Source organism: Nicotiana tabacum, chromosome 14 (assembly GCF_000715075.1).
Source record: "Nicotiana tabacum cultivar K326 chromosome 14, ASM71507v2, whole genome shotgun sequence".
Taxonomy (NCBI): Eukaryota; Viridiplantae; Streptophyta; class Magnoliopsida; order Solanales; family Solanaceae; genus Nicotiana; species Nicotiana tabacum.
This window is the reverse complement of record NC_134093.1, coordinates 67,760,674-67,784,206: the sequence shown is the minus strand read 5'-3', so window position 1 is coordinate 67,784,206 and position 23,533 is coordinate 67,760,674. Positions and strand designations below refer to the sequence as shown.

Sequence of the window (23,533 nt, the reverse complement as noted above, 5' to 3'; positions counted from 1 at the left end):
TTTTGGAGATGTTATATTATTCACATCAAACATCAGAAAAAAAAGTTTAATGAAAGAAGCTACCCAAAAACTTTCAGTTGAATACTTGAATAATAAAGAAATCCTATAGTTTCTTGTGGTGTAAGAACTATCGGGAGGGAGAAAGAAAATAAATTTTTTTGGCGGGCGAATAAAAAATATTTTTTTAATTGTATAGTCATTAATATAGGTACACAAGCAAAGCGCACGGCCTAAAACTAGAATTTGCACAAACACTACAAAAAGAAAGACTACTCCCAAATATTGTTTATACCGTAAGTAAATACTGAAACAAACCGGAGGAAAAATTACTAAAGTGGATTCATACACCAGACATGATTAACATTTATTGTTTTCAAGAACTCGCAATTTTTTGTTAATTTTTATTTTATAACGCAAAACTATTTTTGAATATTAGTTATGTTGTTCTTAAGAAGTTATTATATTATTGATAAAAAGGTACACGCGCAAAGCAGTAAAATAAAAAACTAAAACCAGAGTTGAAGTTCAGAGGCTTCACAAAACCCTAGATAAAGAACAATACCCTCCATCTAAATTTAGATTCCTAAGTAAATAAATATTAACAGAAGCTTAATAAGAAACTAATTATATATAGCACTAAAATATACTACAGAAATAATAGCATTCTGCATGATCTTATTTATCTCCTAATCATCACATCAGGGAAAAAAGGCATTCAATGGAAAAATAATATTCATCCATCAGGGAAAAAAGGCGGGGCCATTGCTGACAGGCATACCTTACTATAGCATCCGGTTAAGGATTCTCAAGGAGAATTTTTTAAACAATCTGATGCAGTAGTAACTAGATATTTGCCATGAGAGACTCAAGAGTAAATGTATCACTCTCTCTCTCTGTCTCTGCCTTCTTTTTGAGTGAGAAAGGATGCAGAAGACATCGTGCAAAACGGCTCAACGGATCCTGCAAACCTTGCATCTTATAGTGCCCAAACCGCCAATCTCTTTTTACATAAGGTCGCCATATGGGCTCATCGAGGCCTCCTGAGAAACGAACAGATCATTAGCAATGAGTAAAGCCATTTGTCTTGTAGAATGCTATCCAGCAAGTGTAAAACATCAGAAACCCCTCATATGAAAGTTATTTATGGCTAGATAAACAGACAAATGGAACTACCGAGCAGTGGCACCAAATTAGCATCTGGAGGAATCCATCATGACGTAGCTTCTTTTAGATTCAAAATTGCAGTATGTCTACTCTAGATCTAAAATTTGGCTCAATTATGCCTTTTATTTAGATTTCCAAGGAGGTATAGATCAAAATTTTGATTAAAATCTTGAATTGTCTGGAACCTGTTTCAGGCCAAAAGTAGACTTGACTTTTCTGTATTACCTGCATACATAAAGCCATATTTATTCACTGATCGATAGAATGGTCTCTTTTTTCCCTCGTTAGCGGCGGTTTGGAGCTCACCCCACACACGTTCCCTGTCTTCCCGCATTATTTTGCCAGATGCTACAATCTGAAAATCATGACGTCAGCAAAATTATCAAGAAGAATACGAGGAGATATCAGAAAGAAGGGTTACCTTTGAAAACAAATTGTATGAAGGACGTGAAATCCGAGCAAGATTATTGGCACGATCAACTGCTACAAGTCCAAACTTGGGACCATACCCATCCGCCCATTCCCAGTTATCAGAGATAGTCCAAAACAAGTACCCAAGCACACGAACACCCTGAATTAGTAAAAAGAAGCAAGTCCACATTACCAATCAAATAAAGTTGGTGAAGTCTTGGAATATATTAAGATATGAAGTCCAAAGAGTCAAAACCATTATCATGGCTGCGTAAGTTGCAAGCAGATGTTCCAACAAGTATGGTTTTCTAATCAAGTCCGTTTCATCAGAAACACCATTTTCAGTGATTACAAAGGGAAGATTAAGATGTTTGTATCTTTCATTAAATTGGAGCAACACACGGAACAAGCCATCAGGATAGACTCCACGCCCAGATTCACTGTACTCATCTTTCTCCACTAGTTTCAACCCTGCACCACAAATGACTTCCTGCTCAAGTCAAAGAAGCACAGAGTTTAATGTCAAAAAAATGAGGCAACAAGAGTTTTTCCATTTGAACTTTGTCCAAACACTCCAATACCTGTCCATAGTAATTGATTCCAATGTAATCCATCTTGTCGGAAATACTATCCAGAAAAGCAAAATGAGTCAAAGAATTGGCAAGTGAAACGGCAGCGATGTCAAATAGTCCATATGGACGCATAAATGAGACATGGTGAGCTACTCCAACAATGGCACTCGCTGGTTTGCTGAGTAACATAAGTCAAGAACAAACAAACGAAATCAAGACTGATGAAGGGCAAAAGAAAATCAAGATAGAATGCACAGTAGTATTAAATTAAAATGTTCCAAATGATCACATGCACAAGGGCTGCATGCTGCTAAACCTAAGTTCAACTGTGCTGAAATAGGACTCAATTTCCTGATGAAGTACAAAGGAATAAATGAAGAAGCAATACTACAGCTTAACAAAGCATGTCTTTGCAACTTTAGGTATTCAAAAAATTTCAAGTTTCTCTATGGTTTCCATTTGGAAGTTATGGACCGGAATGGCCTGCAATGAGCTATTAATTTGAAGTAGGACAATATTGCTTTCCAGATAGTATGTGCAACCTTTCTATCCATTTGCTAAAACGTTTAGGATCTATTTGTCAAGAACATGTTACTTTTATGCCTGGAAATACCAGAAAGAACCCTGTTCCATATTTGTAACAAAAATGTCACTTTCCTTCAAATTGAGGACTTAGTAGCAGACTTCTCTATCACAAAAATAAATCACCTAAAGACATCCCTAAAATTTGAACTGAAGTTGCACCAACACTTGAGTAGTTCACGTCTCAAACACAAGACTCCTGCCAAACGCTCTTGTACATCATATTCACTTTTAGCACAATGTTCACTTTTCAAAGGCTCAGCATGTATTTGTTTCTGTTTTTTTTTTTCATTTTGATTGTTGTGAATAAATTGTAGTAGAACTGTCATTGCACTAAATGGAATAACTATTTGCTAAACTGTAATTTTCATTATATATAGTCGCTTAAAGACACTCATCTTTTTAAGATTTTAACTTTTTATTGATGAACTTTAGGTGGGCCTATTTCTTTTATTGAAATTACTGTCCATGGCCTGTGCAGTATGCATTTTGGCAAATATGTTGTCTGTCCTACACTGCCATTTGGATGTTATAGCCATGTCAATGCTTACACCAGGACTTGTTGCAAGCTAGCCGGGGAAGAATGAAGTTTGTGCAAAGCCTTAGGTACTTGTTTGATCAACCACGCTGATGGCTTGAATATTCACTAAAATTTTGTGTAGTTTGATATTTCACCAGTTACTAATTCCGTATTATTACAGTAGACCTCCTTCACCACGACATTATGGTTCAGCCTCCATGCTTGCTCGCATATCATATTGACTTAGCTTTATCCCAGAAGCTACTGCCTCCTAGGTATGGGAGATAGCTCATGACTGGTATATGTAGTGACGGATCCACATGAGGGGTATGGGTTCACGTGCACCCATGCTCCTCTCGGGCCATGTATAATATCGCTGCAACTCGAATATACTTACCTTGGGGCACCCAGGCTGATAAAGAGTGTTGTGATACACTGCAAAAAACTGTGGTGCATTGCCAAAAACAATTGTTCTTTTGGTCAGGAACAACAACCCAGTATAATTTCACTAGTGGGGTATGGGAAGGGTAGTGTGTACGCAGACCTTACCCTTACCCTAGGGTAGAGAGGTTGTTTCCGATAGACCCCCGGCTCCCTCCCTCCAAGAACTCCCCACCTTGCTCTTAGGGTGACTCGAACTCACAACCTCTTGGTTGGAAGTGGAGGGTGCTCACCACTAGAGCAATCCACTCTTGTCCTTTTGGTCAGGAAGTGACATAAAAGGAAAATATGTTGGTGTTTCTTCTTCTCATGATGGTATGATGTATGACGAGATGTTGTACTAAATACAGTACTCCCCTTCTTCCTCTCACTTCATGCAATCACCATGTCATATCATACCATATCATATACTAAAAGTGGGAACACCCCTAAGTCAAAAGTTTTTACAAATTTACCTTTCAGTCAAATATTACTTCAAAAAATTTTTTGTACAAAGAAGTAAATACATATTCTCATAAAAATAAATGAAAAAGATTAATTGGAATAAAGACAAACGTAATACCCCTTCATATGGCCAACTTTTACACCCTTTGATCTTCTCTACATTCTAAATTTTATCCATTTTTGGCTTTTTCCCCTTCTTTCTATTTATTTTATCTTATTGTAAGAATAAATATTTCAAATATTACTAGCCCACCCATTCCTATTCCTTATTGTAAAAGACTTATTGTAGGAATAAATGTCTCAATTATTACTACTCCACTCATTTCTATTCCTTTATTGCAAAAGACTTATTGTTGGAATAAATATCTCAATTATTACTATTCTATCTACTCCTTCATATTTCATATTGTAAAGAAACTTAACGTCTCAATATTTGCTACTCCAACCTTTCATACTCCCTTCATGAAGAATGAGAATATATTAAAATGGTATCCATACGGTTCACAATCCTTACTACCTGGCTGGTACTTGCTATGAGAATGAGATGCAAAACAAAAGCAAAAGAGTACCGTTCTAGCGTTCTAGCTTACTGGAGTATTAAGGTTCTTGAACTGAAAATCGTGAGTATATGCATTCAGTTGAATGTAAATGAATGAATCTAGATCGATTACTTCTTTAATTTTCTTTTTGATTATGTAATTTTCTGTTAAATTAAGCCGCCATACAAGGCTAGATTGATATTCTGTGTGTAACATATGCAGCAGATAAAATGGGGTCTTGAAGATGGGCGACGAGATGAGGTCATAAATTTAGGCTTAACTAAGGAACTCTTTACCGAGATAGCCATGAACTGTAAGCAGGATCAAAGGTTAATTGCACTTGAGCATTAGCTTCTTTGTGACGACCCGATAGGTCATTTTGAGTACTAGCCTTCCGTGTTCCGAGACCTCTATTAGCTCCATTTGATGTTTCTTGATTTTCGTGCGTGGTCCGTGTCGTTCTCCGGAAAGTTTTTTAAGTAAAAGTTTGAAGAAAAAGTGCTTTTAGGCTTAAAATGGGACTTGATTTGACCACGGTCAACATTTTTCGTAAACGACCTCGGATCGGTGTTTTGACGATTCCAGTAGGTTCGTATGATGTTTTTAGACTTGTACGCAAGTTTGGTTGGGGTCCGGGGTGACCCGAGCGCATTTCGAAAAATTGTGAAAATGAGTTTTAAGTTGAAAATTCTTGAGTTTTAATGATTGATTAATGTTATTTTGATGATTTGATGTAGCTAGCAAGTTTGTCAGATGTTATTACACTTGTGTGCATGTTTAGTTTGAAACCCGAGGGGCTCGGATGAGTTTCGGGTGTGTTACGGAAGAGTTTGGGTCATTAAGCAACTGTTGGTGCATTTCAATTGCTGGTGCATGTTGCAGATCTTGCAATTACGAGGTCAGGCTCGCTTTTGCGGTCACACGATTGCATTTGCGAAAAGGGCAGGAGGGCTGGAATTTCGCTTTTGCGAAGAATAGTTCTCAATTGCGAACCAAGCTGAGACCGCATTTGCGATATCAGAATCGCATTTGCGACAAAGTGTCTTGGGAGTGAGCTTCGCAATTGCGATGGGGGCAGTTTGCATTTGCGAATAGCATGTCGCATTTGCGACTTTGCTGGGCCTGATATTTGCAATCAGTGTGTCGCATTTGCGGGCATCGCAATTGCGAATAAGAGTTCGCAAATGCGATACCTGCAGGTGGGTAAAAGAGGGAAAAAATGAGACTTAGCTCATTTTACACCATTTCTCAACCCCAAACACTCCAGTGGCGATTTTTGAAGAACCCTTTCTTCCCAAATTCATTGGTAAGCAACTCTGATTCATTTTCTATCAATTCCGCATTACTTTTCATGAGTTTTTAACATCAAATCTAGGATTTCCATAGTAGAAATTAGGAATTTAGGTAGAATTTAGGAATTTCGTAAAATTGAGATTTAGAACTCAAATAGAGGTCGGATTTCGAAACAAATCACATACCGGGCTATGGGGTGAATGGGTAATCGGATTTTGGTCCGGATCTTTGATTTTAACCAAGCGGGATCGGGGTTGACTTTTGTTGACTTTTTCCAATTTCTTTAAAGATTGAATCTTTTTCGCTCGAGGGTAGTTTCTAAAGCTTATTTTGAATTATTTGGACTATATTTGGCTAGATTTGATTGGTTTGGAGGCTAATTCTAAAGGAAAAGCCGTGGTGGATCATTAATTTGGTTGCGGGAAGAGGTAAGTGTCGTGGTTAACCTTGACTTGAAGGAATTAGGACTTGATTGGATTATTTGCTATTTGATTTATGTGTGGGGACGATGTATATGCAAGGTTAAGCATGCGGGTTGGGATATTTATTTATTGTTTTTAATTATTTCATGCTTCATTTAATCCATGTTATTACTTGTTAAATGCTTTAATTGTTACTTGCCTTTATTTGTTAAATTCATGCCTTTATCCATTACATGCCTTAATTGCTAATTATTTCATGTATCCGTGCCTTTATTTATTGACTGCCTTAACTTGCCTTGTGACTTTGTGTGTTGTTAGATAGCCACTTTTATTCCGCTTAATGTCTTTAATTAGGTAATTCTCTTATTGCATTTTATTTGAGAAGCGTCGTAGTTGGTTGTAGTTGTACATGTATATTATTATTGTGTGGGATCGAGTTGCACGCCGCAACGGTTATTGGTATTATTGTGTGGGATCGGGTTGCACGCCGCAACGGATATTGGTATAATTGTTTGGGATCGGGTTGCACGCCGCAACGGTATGTGTATATATGTATTTTGGATCGGGCTGCGCGCCGCAAAGGAAAAGACATGTTATGTATACATATTTGTGGATAGGGTTGCGTGCAGTAACGAATAAGATATATTTTATTGTGTTTAACTGTTGTTACTGTATCCGTGTTGAATTGAGGAGTTGAGCATATGTGTTATTCTGGGGCCCTCTGTTATGTGTTTTCAGTATCGGTTTTATGTTAAATTCTTGTTTTTCCTCTATTTTTGCTATTATTTCACTTATATTCACGCAGGTTTATAGTGAGTGTCTTGTTATAGCCTCGTCACTACTTCGTTGAGGTTAGGCTCGGCACTTACAGAGTACATGGGGGCGGTTGTACTCATGCTATACATCTGCACTTATTGTGCAGATTCTGGTGTTGGTCAAAGCAACAGCTAGTGGAAGCTGGCTCGGATTAACTTTTCACGGAGACTTCAGGTATAGCTGCACGGCGATCGCAGCCTCTGAAGTCCCCTTCCTTATCTAGTTTTACTGTTTATTTTGTTTCAAACGGTTGTATTTTCATTCAGACATTTGGTTGTAGCACTTCTAGTATGCTCATGTACTTGTGACACCAGATTCCGAGATTTGATTAGTCAACGTTTGGAGTTATTATATCTATTTTCTACAGCTTTATTTCTTATTAAACTGCTTCCAAATTGGTTTTAAAATGAGTAATTGTGTACTAATGTTGGCTTGCCTAGCAAGTGGACGTTAGGCGCCATCACGGCCCAGCGGTGGGGATTTCGGGTTGTGACATTCCTCCTCCTGTAATTGGTTTATTCCCTCCACGTGTTCACGAAGATGTTTCATGATCAAAGGTTAGAGTTTAAAATATAGGCAAAATACATAAGTTACCCCCTAAACTATGGACCAAATCCCTGTTACACACTTTTTTACGGACGAAAATTATCTTACACACTCAACCTTTCTAAAGTGTACCTAAGACACACCACTTTTTTGTTGACCATTCTTTTAACATATGTGTGATATCACGCACCAATAAAGTCGTGACATGTGTCATAACTCAAGAAAAAATAAAATACTTAGTTAAAAATGCCACGTGCTGCGGCTATTCTCAGTTACTTTTTATTGTTATATTTTGTCCCTCATCTTTTCTCTTACTTCTCCACCTACCTTATCTTTCTCCACCGCAAACCAAACTAAAATCTTTTTATTTCTACCATGTTAAACCTCCATAACCACCATTAAATTCCACGTCGTTCTTCCATAACTAAACATAAATTACCATAGACCAGTCAAAAACCCGGCCACCAGAAAATAGAGAAGACAACTAGCTGAATTTTTTTCGCTCGAACTAAAGAGAACATCGGAAATTTTTAATTGGAGATCTGCCAAACCTTCACTATCATTGATCATTTTTCCAGCTTTTAATTGAGTTTTTGTAATTACCCTAGCTTGAGATCTTGTGTATATATACTGTAGAGACAGAACATTTCTTTAGATTTGCAGAGCAAATATTGAGAATTGGCGATGGATTTCGGCCGGAAAACAATTAAGGCCAGAGCTGCGGAGCCACAAACGAAAACCTGACCTCTACTAGACTCCCATTTTAGTGTGTCAGGACTAGGGATTCAATTTGGGGATTGGGGGTGAAGGATTCTAGGGTGGGAGATGGCGTGATAGTGGTTTAGTGTTGAGACAAAAACAGAGTTTTGAAGATGAAAGAGTTGGAGTGTAAAGTTCTGTAGTGGTGTTTGTATGGTGGCGTTAATGAAGACCCGAGAATGTTAATGGCTGATTTCTTTCCTATTTCTTCTTTTTAGACTAAGAGAATGAAATGTGGAAGGGGGTGGGTAAAATAGTGTAAAAAACAATGGGAAATAAGAAAATAAAAAAGGCTAGACATGTGGCGTAGTTCTGACCCAAAATGTTTATATTCACTCGCCTCTTTTAAGTGTAAAACATGTGCATGCCACCTGTAAAAAGTGGTCTTAGGCACACTTTAGAAAGGTTGAGTGTGTTAAGATAATTTTCGTCCGTAAAAAGTGTGTAACAGGGATTTGGTCAATAGTTTAGGGGGTAACTTATGTATTCTGCCTAAAATATATAATGTTGCTTTCACTAATACATAACAAGTAGTATATCATATAGCATGTAGCACTCTATTTGGTAGTTGCATTTGTTTAAGAGAGTATGAAAGGGCTGAGTATTTCTTTAACAACTCCCAATAAGGTATTTTGGTCATTAAGAACTTTCGTGGTCTGGCTCTTCAGATAATAGTCTAATTCATACTGGTAATTTACTCTATTTTTTCTAGGGATAAGTTTACATATTTGTGTGTGTGTGTGTGTGTGTATATATATATATATATATATATATATATATATATATATATATATATATATATATATATATATATAAAAGGGCATTGAGAATTTAAAAAAAAAAGATTGCTTTCACGTTATATATATATATATATATATATATACATATATATATATACATATATATATAAAAGGGCAGAAGTTTACCCTATATCTGAAGATACAAAGCTTCACGTTTGGTTAGTGTTTAACTTCATGTATTTGCCATTAAATTTCGCTTTTTTCCTTTCACAACAGATTTTTGCACATATGTATTAAATTCCCTCCATACTTATTCCATGGACTTTCATTTTTCCTTTTCTGGTGTAGGGTTTTAAGCTTTCTTTGCCAATATTTTTTAGTGTCACAAAAAGTCGTTTGGTAACATTAGTATCATTAGTGTTTATTAGGAGTAGTATGTATTGATGCATGCCATTTATTCTAAGGCCATAAAGGAACAAAATATGCAAGGCCTACTGCTAGGGAGCCAAAGCCATTATTTCCTTAACCAACTTACAAGTTTGATCATATTGACAACATTTTTTTTTATAGAGAAATTGTACTCCAGTTTCTCCGAAGATTATTGAGAGTATATTGATATTGAACGTATCACCATCTTATATATGTATATAGCCTTCATCTATAGAGAGGTGACATGCCACCTCTCCTAGACCAAGTAATGTATATATCTTTTCTTTTCTCTCTCTTCTTTGTAAACCGTTTACCCTTATTTTCTCTGTGTTTTCATAATTGGAGGATTAATCTTATTCTACCTTATTTATTGAGTTTTATTAATATTAATATCTAATTGTTAATTTCATCGGCCACAAAAAGCCGTTTGGTTTATTTGTTACTCAAAAGCATGTTTCAGTAATCTCATGTGATTATTCAAAATCTTATAAAAAATAACTCGGAATACACATGCAACGCACTTGTCTAGAAACTAGTAGGTTAAAAGTTAGGTGAAGTCCTATTCTCTAAATAAAAATTTATCTCCTAGAAGAGTGGGAATATTGATTGAGTTTGCTTCAACTGGTTCTAAAGAATTATTTTCTCTTTGAACTTTCTCTTCTTTAGACAGTAATTGACATTTTATTAATCTATATACATATACTTAGTAACTAGTTTCACAATTTAGCATATATATTTAACTTAAGAGATTTATGCGTGATTTATTTTTCAAATACTAGAAGAGAAAATTTAGAGTAAAATTTTTGGATTAACATCTAGTATCACCAAATAAAGATAAAATACAAAGTAATATCTAGTTATTACCTGATAAATTAAATTCAAATTGCATTTAATAGATGTAGGATTATTTTCTTACAAAATAAGATTAGATCAAATTTGATACTGGTTATAAAATTCCCAAAAACAAAAAAAGTTTCTTATCTTTCTTTCTCTGATTGCCTAGTACCTTTCCATTGTTCTGATTATCGATACTGCCTTTTCCATTTATTTTTCTGATTCTTAGGTTGCTGGCACTGTCTTCCTGACGTATGTGGTTGTTATTGTTCCATTGCCTCCTTTTCATCTCCTTGTGCCGAGGGTCTTTCGGAAACAGCCTCTCTACTCCTCGGGTAGGGGTAAGGTCCTGCGTACACACTACCCTCCCCAGATCCCACACGTGGGATAATACTGGGTTGTTGTTGTTGTTGTTGTTGTTGTTGTTGTATCTTTCTTTCTTCGAAGTTTAATCCCTATATGCTATAGTATCCCTCTATGATCTTGAATCACATCCTTGGTCTTATCGTTACGTATGATACTGATAGTATCAACTAACTACAGTTGCTATCACCATCAAATTCCATGTAATCAGATTGCGTCTATGTTAAAGGTAGTGTAGGCTCACTAATCCTCTTGAAGCCTGGATCTGCCTCTGGGTATATGGAGCTCTTTAATGTAGTGGTGTAGTACACATCTCAATAACATCTTGCCAATCTCACAATAAAAATTTTTTTTTTTTTTGGATCAGTCCAATCTCACAATAATTCCTCTCCGGAAGAAAAATATAATACTAACAACAAACTCTAAAACAGTAGAAATAAAATAAATCAAATAACAAACTTGAAGTCACTGAAATGCCTTTAAACATGATGGGGAAATGAAGATCTCATTGTACCATGGAGTGAAAAGAGAAAGAGAAGTACATGGAGTATCTGGATACCTCTTTTCATGGATATAATCGTATGCCTTTGAATGCGCAATTGCTATCCAGTTCATGGCCTGATTGAAGACACCAGTAGGTAAAGCAGAAGTAGCAACCTCCAGCATATCAGGATTACCACCAGGCCAGGCACCAGCACAGTAAGTGAGCATACAAAAGACATGAGGCTCATTAAAAGTGACCCAATAGTCCACTATATCTGCAACAGAGTCAACAACAAGCCTGTAACAATGGAGCACATACCCATTAGTAACAGGAGAGTATCACTTGCAAGCCCATTACAACATGGACTGCATAATTATGCTGGTTGACGAAGTGTGTTACATGTGATTGTCCATAATTGCTACCAAATTGTACATCATATTTAGATAGTTGATTGGCAGACTAAGGATATAGGAGTAAAGAACAAGTATCAAGTACCTATAATTTAAGCTACATGATGGGGTAATTATCTGATATATATGAGCCTGATCCCACAGCCTCTCTACCTCACACAAGGTGGGGGTAAGGTCTGCGTACACTCCACCCTCCCCAAAACTCACTTTGGGATTACACTGGGTATGTTGTTGTTGATATGAGCCTGACCCTGAAGAACTAAAATATACAGTAACCAAACCTGGTAAATTCCATGAAATAGTCAACTGTCTTTTCCAATTTCCATCCCCCATATTCTCCTGCCCACGGTGGTAGAGAGTGATGAAACAATGTCAGCATGACCTTCATCCCATAGGATCGGACCCTATTAATGATCCATTTATATCGCTCCAATGCCGCAAAATTGACCTATAGGATATATCAAGTAACTTAATATGTCTTAGGAGTATGTAAAGCATATTCACCACATTACTTTAACCACGTGAACTTCATACTCCCAATCCCCCTCCCCAAAAGAATATGAAAATATAATTCCTGATTTTGCCTTGACACCAAAAATGAAAAAGATAAAAATCAAAAAGTATATTCTTTAGTGTAAGGTGGGAGAACACGTGAGGGCTACCTCTCACTCCAGATTTAGAATAAGTGAAAAAGAGAGGCTCTATTATTAAAGTACCAGCAAGTCCACATAAATTCTGGTGTTATATTACTTTGGGTAGAAGATATGGTCTTCTTAGGGGGAAATAAATTTTGGAAAACCAAAACAAAGGCTGATATGAAATTCGGAACAGAGGAAACAAATTTTACAATAGCCTGAAATTGGTGATACTTAGCACAGGTGATGTTTACATCAAATCCGTTTCCATAACGTCCAAAACGGTATGCTTCTAGACTCTAGTGATACAGAAGTAGGTTATACTTATGTGCTAAAGTGAGCTTTAGAAATCAAGGAGTCAATACGATTTGTAAGAATGGTTAACATACAGAATACAATAACAATATAAAAGTAGACTAATGCATTTCATTGTTAAGTTCTTACAGTTTCTTTCAATCCACTGAGTGGCTCTTCAGGCATGATCCTGGACCAATCTATTCCCATTCGAAAGACCTGAACACCAGTATCTTTAGCTAATTTCAGTTCAGTGTCAGGATCAGACCAAAACCTTAGCCTTTCCTCCCTGAGACAATCCCAAATATTCAACAAGTCAAAGCAAATAAGTGGATAATGGGTTTGTTGATATTTAATATCAGGTTATCGAGACTTCACAAGTTCAGAGAGCAAAGCTTCACGAGTATAGTTTAGTTAGAGTTCAGCATGCTATGCACCCATAATTTCTGAGACTTCAATAAGAATGTCTAAGCCGAACCACAGAACTTACGGGTGTGGGACGTTATGCCAGGCAGCAACATTATGATCACACTGCTCAGTTGGAGTTGGCTCTTCCACTTCTACGTACTTCTCAAATCCTCTTATTTGTGCCTCGATGGCTATCTTAAGGGACTTTTTCCTCTTTATTGTCTTGGTAGCTTCTCTCTGAGTTAAGGGGGCTTGCTGAGATCCACCATCACCTGTAGCAGAGGCCATAATAGCATCTGCTGGTTGAGGGCGCGGGTGTTGATGTGATTCTGACTGGTCGCAGGAAGTATTTTCGGCAAACTGGAGCCAAGCATCATCAAGCTTGTCTTCAGCATGTGCAGGTGCTGTAGCCAATCCAAAAAAGAATCCTTTCTCCCCTTCTAGATAGTATTGCCGAGAGGTCAAACCACAAACTCACACATATACAGATATTCGATAATTATGTTAATTTCTTGTGGACTATCATATGCATCTATGTGAAGGCATGAACCATATAACTGCAGCAAGAGTTGTATAACTGAAAAGAGAAACATATTTACAGCATTAAACTGTATGATAATATAATACACCCCTCGAGTATTCTATGGGGAAACCACGGATTATTGAATACTGATGTGATGTTAGTTGCAGCACACAGAATACTAACTTAATCTAACTTCACATAAGAACACTATCAGCATGTATCGGTCACAAAAATCGTATTGAAACCCTAGAATATGGGGGATACCAGTGTAGGGAGAATAAGAGTTTTAGGAAGGTGGATATTCAGGTAAGGCTCATCAACCTTCCTCTTTTTCTTTTCAGGGATAAGGGACCATCCACCTTTCTATCCAGACTTTAAGTAAGCCTAAGCTAATATAAAATCCTGCTTCAACAATGATTAGACCAAGTGAAGTTCATTTAACTTCCTGACGAAGTTAATTTATATCAACTGACCATCCAAAATGGAATAACGTACTCGCTCAACTTGTACATAACATTTTCTCTGTTGAACTAATATATAAACCAAATTCCTTCCATAGCATCTTAAACTCCATGTTCAATCGCACACTTCGATAAAAATGAAACAGATAGAGTAGGCTAATTGAAAAGTTTTCGATTAGGTTCAAAAGCTAAAAGGAGTTCAATTACCAGAGGGATTGACATTGAAGTGAGCAAGAACATCGGCGGAGTCGTCTATGGGAGAGCGAAATTGCTTGAGGTTCTTCTTCCGGTAGACGGAGTAGGAAAAAGCATTGGCGGCAACGGTGACCGCTACTAGGAGTCCGGCGAGCTTCGTCGCCGCCGTGAAAAGAGCAATCACTGACATGGTTAACAATCCAGAAGCAGACAGTTGCACTGTGGGGCTGTTTGTGTGATGAATAGAACCCCTGCGAGCCACAATGTGCTTTCTTTTAAAAATATTTGGAGTCATTCGCAACGCTGATGACGACGGAGCACAGAGTGATTGCCATCCGTTAAAACTTCAATATTTTCGCTCCACTCACGTTACACTTTTGGCCGATGCTTTTTTTAACTAATGATCCTGTACATCGTTTTTAAATTTAATTTATACGATGTAGTTTGACTTATCACAAAATTAAAAAAAAAAGATTTTTAAAATATGTGATCCTAAAGTTTAACGGTCAAAAGTTTTGTGGAGTCATAATATTTGTTTGGTTATAAAAACTTCTCATTAAGGATAAAGTTTAAAATTAAATTATTTCTAAATATAAAAATATGTCATTCTTTTTTTAACAGACTAATAAGGAAAGTGTGTTATTTAAATTGAAATAGATGGAGTATAATAATTACTAGTACATTGTTCGCACTTCGCGCGATCGTAAAAACCTTATTAGATATACACGATAAACCTTTTATAACATTTGAATTAAAAAAGAATCTTTTAAAGATTCTTTTTAGTTTTCAAATCCAAATAGATTAAATTTCAAGTTTTATTATTAAAGATCGTAAAACCATAAATAATTAATAGGATGATTTGTGGTAATTTCAATCGAGATGAAACAAATAATTTTTTTTGTATTTTCAAGCAAACATTAGTAATACATATGGGTTACTCCACACCAATGACACTATTATCTTTAAATTGTTATTCTAAGTCCTCACTTGCTTGCATATCTTCTCCGAGATATGAAAAGGGGGTTCAAATACCGGCTGGTATTAAAGGAGCGCTTTTAGCACACACCTAAACAATCGTGTACGTGGGAGCCAGATAGCAGCAATCACTCTGAAATAGTCATATATGCAACAAATGCAAGTCCAGATTGAAAGATAAGGAAGGCAAGTCAAAGCGGAAAGAAAGCCTTAGCCGGAGCAATAGCCAGAGAAGCAAGAGCAGCAAGGCAAAAAGTGGTTCAATGGCTTCCTTATGAAAACATCAATTTTTATTTGGGTAGTTTTTTTTACATCCAAATGATATAGATGTTCCCTGGCATTAATTATTGTGTCTTTTATCTCCTCCATATTTTCTGGCGATGAGGCATCACCTACACTTTAATGAGTCTCTTTTAAAATTTGAGTGATATCTCTCTTTTATATTCGACTTATTAGTTTTTTGATTTATATGCATGCCAATCACAAACTGTAGTTAATCTTCCAAACAAAAGCGTTGTTGACCTTTATTAATTTTGAATTTGTAGGTTATAGATGTAGTACTACTACATGATACGACGCCTATAGCTTTAGATATGTCGGTAAGTAAAATTTATTTATATTATAGTTAGTTTCAAGTCACGTTTTAATCAATGTAAAGTTCACTGTTAATTTTTTTGTTGTTGATTACCACCCTAGCTTAAAACTGCAAAACGACTATTTTAGGTGAACAATAATAATCATTAGAATCAACAAACAAAATTTTATTGGTGTTGATGAACTTGAAAAGGAAAAAAAATAAAGTATATTACAAGAATCCACATACTAAAGGAGGTGGTTTGACTTCATCAAATAGAATGAAAAAGAGAGCGAACTTTTAGTAATAATTTGGTTAAAAACAATTAGATGAAAATTTTCATCTCCATATGATAGGGAATGTAGAAGAGGATCCTTGACATGATAAATCATACGAATTAGTGAACTTGAAAAAAGGTCGTGTATAGCAATATAATGCAAACCTTAAAGGAGACCTAACACAGGCTAATCTATTCGATGAAAATTAATAGTGGTTGAAGAAGTTACAAAAATATTGTTTCCTCTAGTTTTTTATTACATAATTTTAACATTTCAACTTTTTTTTTTGGTCTGGAACATTTCAACTTTATCTTATGAATATTACATTTTTTTAACTTTGTACATAAATACGTATATTCTCCTTGGAAGTTAAAATTATATTTTTATAGCTTTTTCATATATTTTAAATGTCAAATAAAAAAAGAAAGAGAGAAAAGTTGTTAAAAAAAAGGTTACGAAAGTAACTTAAATGTATGATAGGAGCATTTACATTTTCACTTCCTTTCCTTTTGATATGTTTTATTATTTATTTTGATTCTCCAATATAATTTACTCGAGGCAGTTACGCTCCTCTTCCAATAATTATTTTAGGACAAGTCACCTACGAATATAGATAGATAATAGACTTTACTCAATAAATAAAAATTTCATAAAAAGAAAAAACGTAAGGGAAAAGGCTGAGTTTCCACATTTATAACAGAACTCACTTCTCTACAAAATTACTATCTTGGTCGATGAATGTAATTTAAAGGTCTTTTAGGTTTTGGTAACGGTTATATTCAAACCAAAGCACAAGGGTGGCACTAGAAATGTGATAGATTCTGGCACAACATGATATGTATACTGGACCATGGTATACCTTTGCATAAAAATATATTGAGAATTATAATGCAAAAGTATGTTTTACCAAGTTCTGTCATGGCAATTCAATGTAAACTGTTGACATGTCATGAACAACCCAGATTGTAGGTTTGAGTATCCCAGTTGGGTACATAATGGTACTCTGAAAAGAGAAAATAGAGAGCAAACAATACCACCTAAGCTTATCCTCCATTGAACCATCCCACTCAAGACTCCAAAAATCAAGCATGTGAGTTAAAATATAAATATAAAAAGATATAGTTATTCCAAAAATCTATCAATAAAAGCAAATAGGTAAATTACTTGTTTCATTTGATGGGGAAAGAACGGCCATTGATAAGGAACATCAGCAAGACCATGTTACTTATGTGCAAGGCCATGTTACTTTTGGCTTCTGAAAAGGTTATGTCGGGTGCTTCCTGTTACAAACCCATCAGCAGTTACTACCCTGCATAAAGTTACTCAATATAGGAGTAGGGGAAAAATGAAGGAAGATGCAGAGTAGGAGAAAATGAAGGAAGATGCAATTTATAATACATTAAACAAATGGAGGTTATGGATTAGAAAAGCCACAACCCAAAATACAATTTATATCATATTAAATAATTGGGGGTTATGAACTTGAAAAGTCACAACCCTCAATCAAGAGGTGTGAGTTATGGATATGGATTTTTAAAATAAGATACATGGTAAAAATGAAAGAAAAAAGTCAAAAAAATAAAAAAAAGATAAATAGGATTCCAACGCTATGGGAGATGCCACATCATCTTGCTAAGTCCCTCCTATATATATACACACCATCTTTTGACTCAACTCCACATTAATTTAACCTTGGTTGTGTAGAATTAACTTAGCGCACCCTAATAAAATCCAACCACGTATGTAAAAACTAAACCCTAGCTCGATGAACACCTTCCTCCCTCCCCTTCCCAAATCAGCAACCCTTTACAAAATCTAAACTTTAATTTCTCCATTATCATCTTCAAATCCTTAATAGGGTTTAGGTCTATTGTTCAATTATGATTCATCTTCATAGTTCCTTTTTTGTGCTGTAACGATTCGACCAGTCGTTTTGAATATTTGTATTTAGTTCGGCAGTTTGAGGTTATGAATAGCTTCATATGATATATTATGATTGTGTGAATCGTCGGTTTTGGTTTTCAGGCGATTCAGGATTGATTTAGAAGAATGATTCTCAACCAAAAAGCTTTAAGTCGGAAGAGTTGACCAAGTTTGACTTTTGTGTAATTAATCTCGGATTGGAGTTTTGATGGTTCGGTTAGGTTCGAATGGTGATGTAGGACTTGAGCGTAGGCCCTGATTTTTTGCATTTGGATGTCTCTTGAAGGTTTTGGCATTAATTGGCGAAAGTTGGCAATTAAAGGTTTTGAAAGTTCATAGGTTTGATCGGGAGTTGACTTTGATAATATCGGGTTTGGATTATGATTCGGGGAATTAAAAAAGCTTTGTTATGTTATTTGGGACTTGTGTGCAAAATTTGAAGTCATTCCGAGTTGATTTGATATGGTTCGGCATGAGTTGGGTACCACGGGGCAGTGCATATAAGTACTCTATTTCGGACCTTTGAGTTATTTTATCACATTTTGAGCTATGGAGCTCGGATTTGGGCAATTTTGGAGGCAAATTTTACCACATGGATTGGGGTATGTATTTTTTACTCGGTTTTGATTATATTCCGTGATTCCATCTTCGTTTTTGTCTTTTATTTGATGAGTTCAGAAGAGAAATTGGAGGTTTTTGTTTAAACTTTCCTAAAGTGAATTTTTGAGTTTTGAATATCGATTCGGAGTCGGATTTGAGTAAAATTAGTATGGTTAGACTTATAATTGAATATGCTATCGGATTTTATGAGTTTTTTGAGTTCCGAGGCGCGGGCCCGGGTTTGAATTTTTGGTTGACTTTGAGTATTTAATTAAAGATTCGACCTTTATCATTTGGGTTTGCTTCATATGGAATTATTTGATGATTTCAAATTGCTTTTGGCTAGTTTCAAGCCATTCGGAGGTCGATTTGAGCGGGATGGTGCTTCTAGTGTATCGATTTGTCTTGTTTCTGGTAAGTGTCTTGCCTAACTTTATTGAAAAAAATTTTCCTACTGATTGATAGTGTTTGCTACATGCGGGGATGATGCATATATGATGTGACGAGCGTATATGTATGTGCCAGGGTTAATCATGCATGAGGGTAGATTATACGAGTATTTGTGCTTTATAGAATTTATGTGACCTTCTTGCTTCGTGTTTTTTCTTAACTTCTATATTAATATGAACATGAAGTTAAACGTTAAGAACCATGATTTAGCTTATTAAAACTAGATTTAAATTTGACGGATTTGTGTGAAGCTATTAATGTGCTAAATTCGGTCATCACTATACTTAATCACAAATACATCGCTACGACCGTTATTCTTGAGATATTGGATTCTATACTTGAGTTGAAGATCATTTTTTTAGATTGGTTGAGATACTTTAACAATGAGGTTCTTGAGGTTTGTTGAATTGTTATTGGCTTGAAAGCTGTGATTTGTGTTCATTTGGAATCCGCTTAATCACTCTCCTTGATGTTATTCATGCTTCCTACCTTGCTTGTTATTGATATACATGTACTTGGTGAGGAAGAGTGTAAAGCACGAAGGATGATGTTATGCCATTTCATATACATTACCATGAGAGAAAGAGTGTAAAGCACGAAGGGTGATGTCGTGTCATGTGAGTTAAGCATGAAGGGTGATGTTGTGCCATGTGAGGATGAGAGTAAAAACACGAAGGGTGATGTCGTGCCATTATTTTATATTATCATGTGTTCATAGCACGAAGGGTGTTTCCGTGCAGGCGAGGATGAGAGACATACATTATATTGTGATATCTTTTCCTTGTCTATACATTCATTCCTTTATCTTGAGTTGTTACTATTGCACCTATGTTTTCTATGTGACTTGTCATTGTTGTTCTGCCTTTGTCCTCTACATCAATTGTTGCCATATTATCCATGCCTTCTATCTGTTTAACTTGTAAATATCATGCTTTCTTTCATGTTTGTTATATCTACATCTAAGCCTTCTATCATGTTAGTTATCCATGCCTTCTATTTGTTTAGCTTACAAAGATCATGCTTCCTTCATATTTGTTATATCTACATCTAAGCCTTTTATTATGTTAGTTATCCATGCCTTCTATTTGTTTAGCTTATAAAGATCATGCTTCCTTCATGTTTGTTATATCTACATCTAAGCCTTCTATCATATTAGTTAGTGAAATTTATGTTCTTCCATCTTAATTGCTATCATTACTTCTATGTCTCCCACCTAGTCTGTTACCGTTGATCATATGAGCTACCTTGTTCATTATTGCTACTTGTGTAACTCCCACTTTGTCGTTACGGTTATTGGAATTTCTTTCACCTGGCTGTTACTATTATACGTATATTGGTGAGAATGAGATAAATGCACGAAAGGTGTTGCCATGCTATTTGATTTGATATTTTGAGTACACTTCTCACGGCATGAAAGTTCTAGATTTACTACCTTAGGTTCGATGGTCATCGTACTAAGGAAATGGTTAGTTGTGAAATTGAGGAATATTGACCGTAATTTCTTCTAATGATTCTTTTACTTCTTCATATTTTTGCTCTTGTACTCTTCTCTGTTATATTTTAGTATTGTTTCTATTGCTAGTCTACTACACATGTTATATCAATGAGTATTTTTTAACTAAAAAGCCTCGCGACTATTTCACCGAGGTTAGACAATATACTTACTGGGTATATGTGGTCGGTTATACTCATACTACACTTCTACACCTTGTGTGCAGATCTTGAATTTGATGTTGATGTGTATGGCGGGAACTGGCATTACAGAGGTACCTGCGTTCTGGTTACAGTTGCCACTTGTCCTTGGTAGCCTTAGGTTTGCAAATCTTTTTATGTATATTTCGAACAGATCATGTATCTACTTTGCACCAGCTTCTTAAACTCTAAGTCTTAGAATCTCATAATTTGTACTACCAGTCCTTGGGATTTGTAAAGAAAGTTCAATTATTTTATCCATTGTCTCTTATTACTTGATTTGAGTTGTGCTGACAGTTATTTGGCTTACCTAGCGGGTCAGGTTAGGTGCCATCACGATAGGCAAATTTTGGATGGTGACAAGTTGGTATCAGAGCACTAGGTTCGTAGGTTTTACGAGTCATGAGCAAGTATCTAGTAGAGACTTGCGGATTGGTATGATGACATCCATACCTATCTTTGAGATACTACAGAGCATTTAGGAAAATTCCCTTCTTTCTTTCCTTATTGTGCTGCCTTATTTCAGCTTGAAACCTACGATTTTGATTCTTCCTATTCGTTCATATGCGATGTTGCGCATTCAGTATTTGCTACGCGCCGATGGTTGTGATGCTGTAGATGGGTTATAAAGGGCTATGGATGCTTGATTATCATCGCGACGTGTGTTGTCTAGTTTTGGGAGTAGATGTAGTGATAGATCTTTTAGACGTTCATTTGTGGTACGAAGCAGATTCTTGTATCTGGTTGGTAAGCACAAACTTGGGAAGACTAGCGTATGTCCTAGTTGTTGTGATTATGGTGGGTTCATGGTAAGGTATTGATTTGAGTACAGCCGGAGGTTATCTCCTACGTGATGAGTTTGGATATTGTGTTTCGTGTGAGGTTTCCATTCGGTGGAATGCATATATTATTATTTCAGAGCATTTGGGAGAAGTTTGCTTGACTATCGCAAGTATCGGGTGTGCGCTTGGCAGAGTCTTCGGAGTGTTCTACGACCAGTATTACCTGAGCTTATGAAGTATTCAGCTGATTTGCAGTGCAGGATTCGGGCAGCTATGAAGATATGGTACTATGGATTATCGACGATGTGTTCAATGGATTTTCGTATTTTTCACGAGATAGCATGTTAGTGGCGGTGTGCCGTGTGGGTTGAAAGTTGCGAGTTCAAGTTTGCGGTTTAGTTTGAAGGGAAAGATATGAGTTCCTGATGACACAGATGATTTCAGGTGTTTAAGGGAATGCTGACACTATTTGATGTCGCCGGAAGGGAAAGATATGAGTTCCTGATGACACAGATGATTTCAGGTGTTTAAGGGAATGCTGACACTATTTGATGTCGCCGGAGGAGAGTGCGCATGTTGGCAGGTGCCATGTGTTTGGACTTGTGGATATTTTTCTGTAAGATGATGGAGTATGAGTGACGTAGCATCCATTTAATTCGGTGTTGAGATCGAATATGGAGATTCTAGTATTCATGAGGTTTAGAGACTGGATGTTCTCGTTGGCAAACTATTCCTTAATTGCGAATTGTGAAGAAATGTTGAGGATATGTTAATTGATGCTATGCGTTATGGAAAAGGTTGCTATAGACTTTTGGAAGGTTATTTACCTGTTTGGGAATGATCGGAATTTGGTTTGGGGATTATTTGTGAGCCTAATGAGAATGTGTATTCTGTATCGGATCAGATTTGCTTGCTCTTGCGCAGCTGTTACCACAAGTATATCATCGGGCGGAATGGATGTTATTCGTGCCTTGGTCTATATTATGTGTTTCTCTCTTATGCTATGACGGGTTGTGAAGGTTACATGTTTTTTCGCACGTATATTGTGATTTTGTTTAGGCCTTATGGTGTTATGGATGAGATGGTCCTCGCAATGTTCATTTGATTATTACACCATAGTTGTGCTTGTCTTTCTCAGTATTGTTGTATGCCTAATCATCTTCCCACAATTATATTTGTGCACTCTATCGTGCTTGATGTTGACGCACATGTGATTAGTGAGCCCGAGCATTATGGCACGATGGGTACCCCTATGTGGATTGATATGATTGGATCGGGTTACGCGCTGCAACGATAAAATGATGAGATGTAATTCCTTATGCTTATTTTGTGTGTTTTTCTTCTACTTTGTGGAAAATAGTTCATAGGAAGATGTTAATATTACCTCGGCTGTTAAACTTGCTTGGTAGCCTTCTTATTTAACCTTCTTACTATTATCTGTCATGTCTGAATTATTACTTGTTTGGTGTACGGACCGCATTGTGTGGGGGCTCTATACCGCTTCTGGTGTGACTTGTCTGTTGGGCTGCTTGTATTGGCGGAGATGAGGTTTCTAGACCTAAGATTTGCACTATCGTATTGGGATGAGGAATGTTTGGGAGAATGATACCCTATTTCCGCTCAGAATTGGGCAATGGTCCTTGTAGGACGAGTGAGCTTCTTGACTTATTGATTTGATGAGTGGTTATGAGATTCTGCGTGTTTCATTCATTGTCGGCAGTGTACGAAGGATTTGAATGAGGTTTTTATTTGATATAAGGTTTACTACCGGTACCAGATTTGTTTTTGGACAGCTAAGGTGGTCAGCAGTTATTGCTATGAGTATACGGGTTATGTGGTATATCATGTAATTACATCTTGGGTTATGGTTATGGCTTGATACAACTTTCTCACACTTATACAGTGTGTAGATGCGATATTCAGGTCTCATAATGAATTTCGGATGTTGGAAATTGGGTTCTAAGGTTTACGGAC

General features: G+C 36.3%; 1 protein-coding gene across 2 annotated transcripts; it reads right to left on the bottom strand.

Annotated features, from left to right (window-relative positions):
• Positions 1-609: 609 nt before the first annotated feature.
• Positions 610-14,697, bottom strand: LOC107781295 (beta-glucosidase-like SFR2, chloroplastic). Of its 2 annotated transcripts, none has more exons than XM_075229645.1 (10): positions 14,298-14,697; positions 13,189-13,546; positions 12,849-12,987; positions 12,051-12,217; positions 11,435-11,656; positions 2,157-2,325; positions 1,832-2,065; positions 1,586-1,735; positions 1,390-1,519; positions 610-1,040 (listed from the first exon to the last, which is right to left on the bottom strand). In XM_075229645.1, the coding sequence occupies exons 1-10, from the start codon at positions 14,578-14,580 to the stop codon at positions 844-846; spliced, it is 2,049 nt and encodes a 682-aa protein (XP_075085746.1). In that variant the 5' UTR covers positions 14,581-14,697; the 3' UTR covers positions 610-843. The 2 variants fall into 2 exon arrangements, with proteins under 2 accessions (XP_075085746.1, XP_075085747.1); XM_075229646.1 differs by having other exon boundaries at positions 13,189-13,543; positions 14,298-14,656.
• Between the last annotated feature and the right edge of the window lie 8,836 nt (positions 14,698-23,533).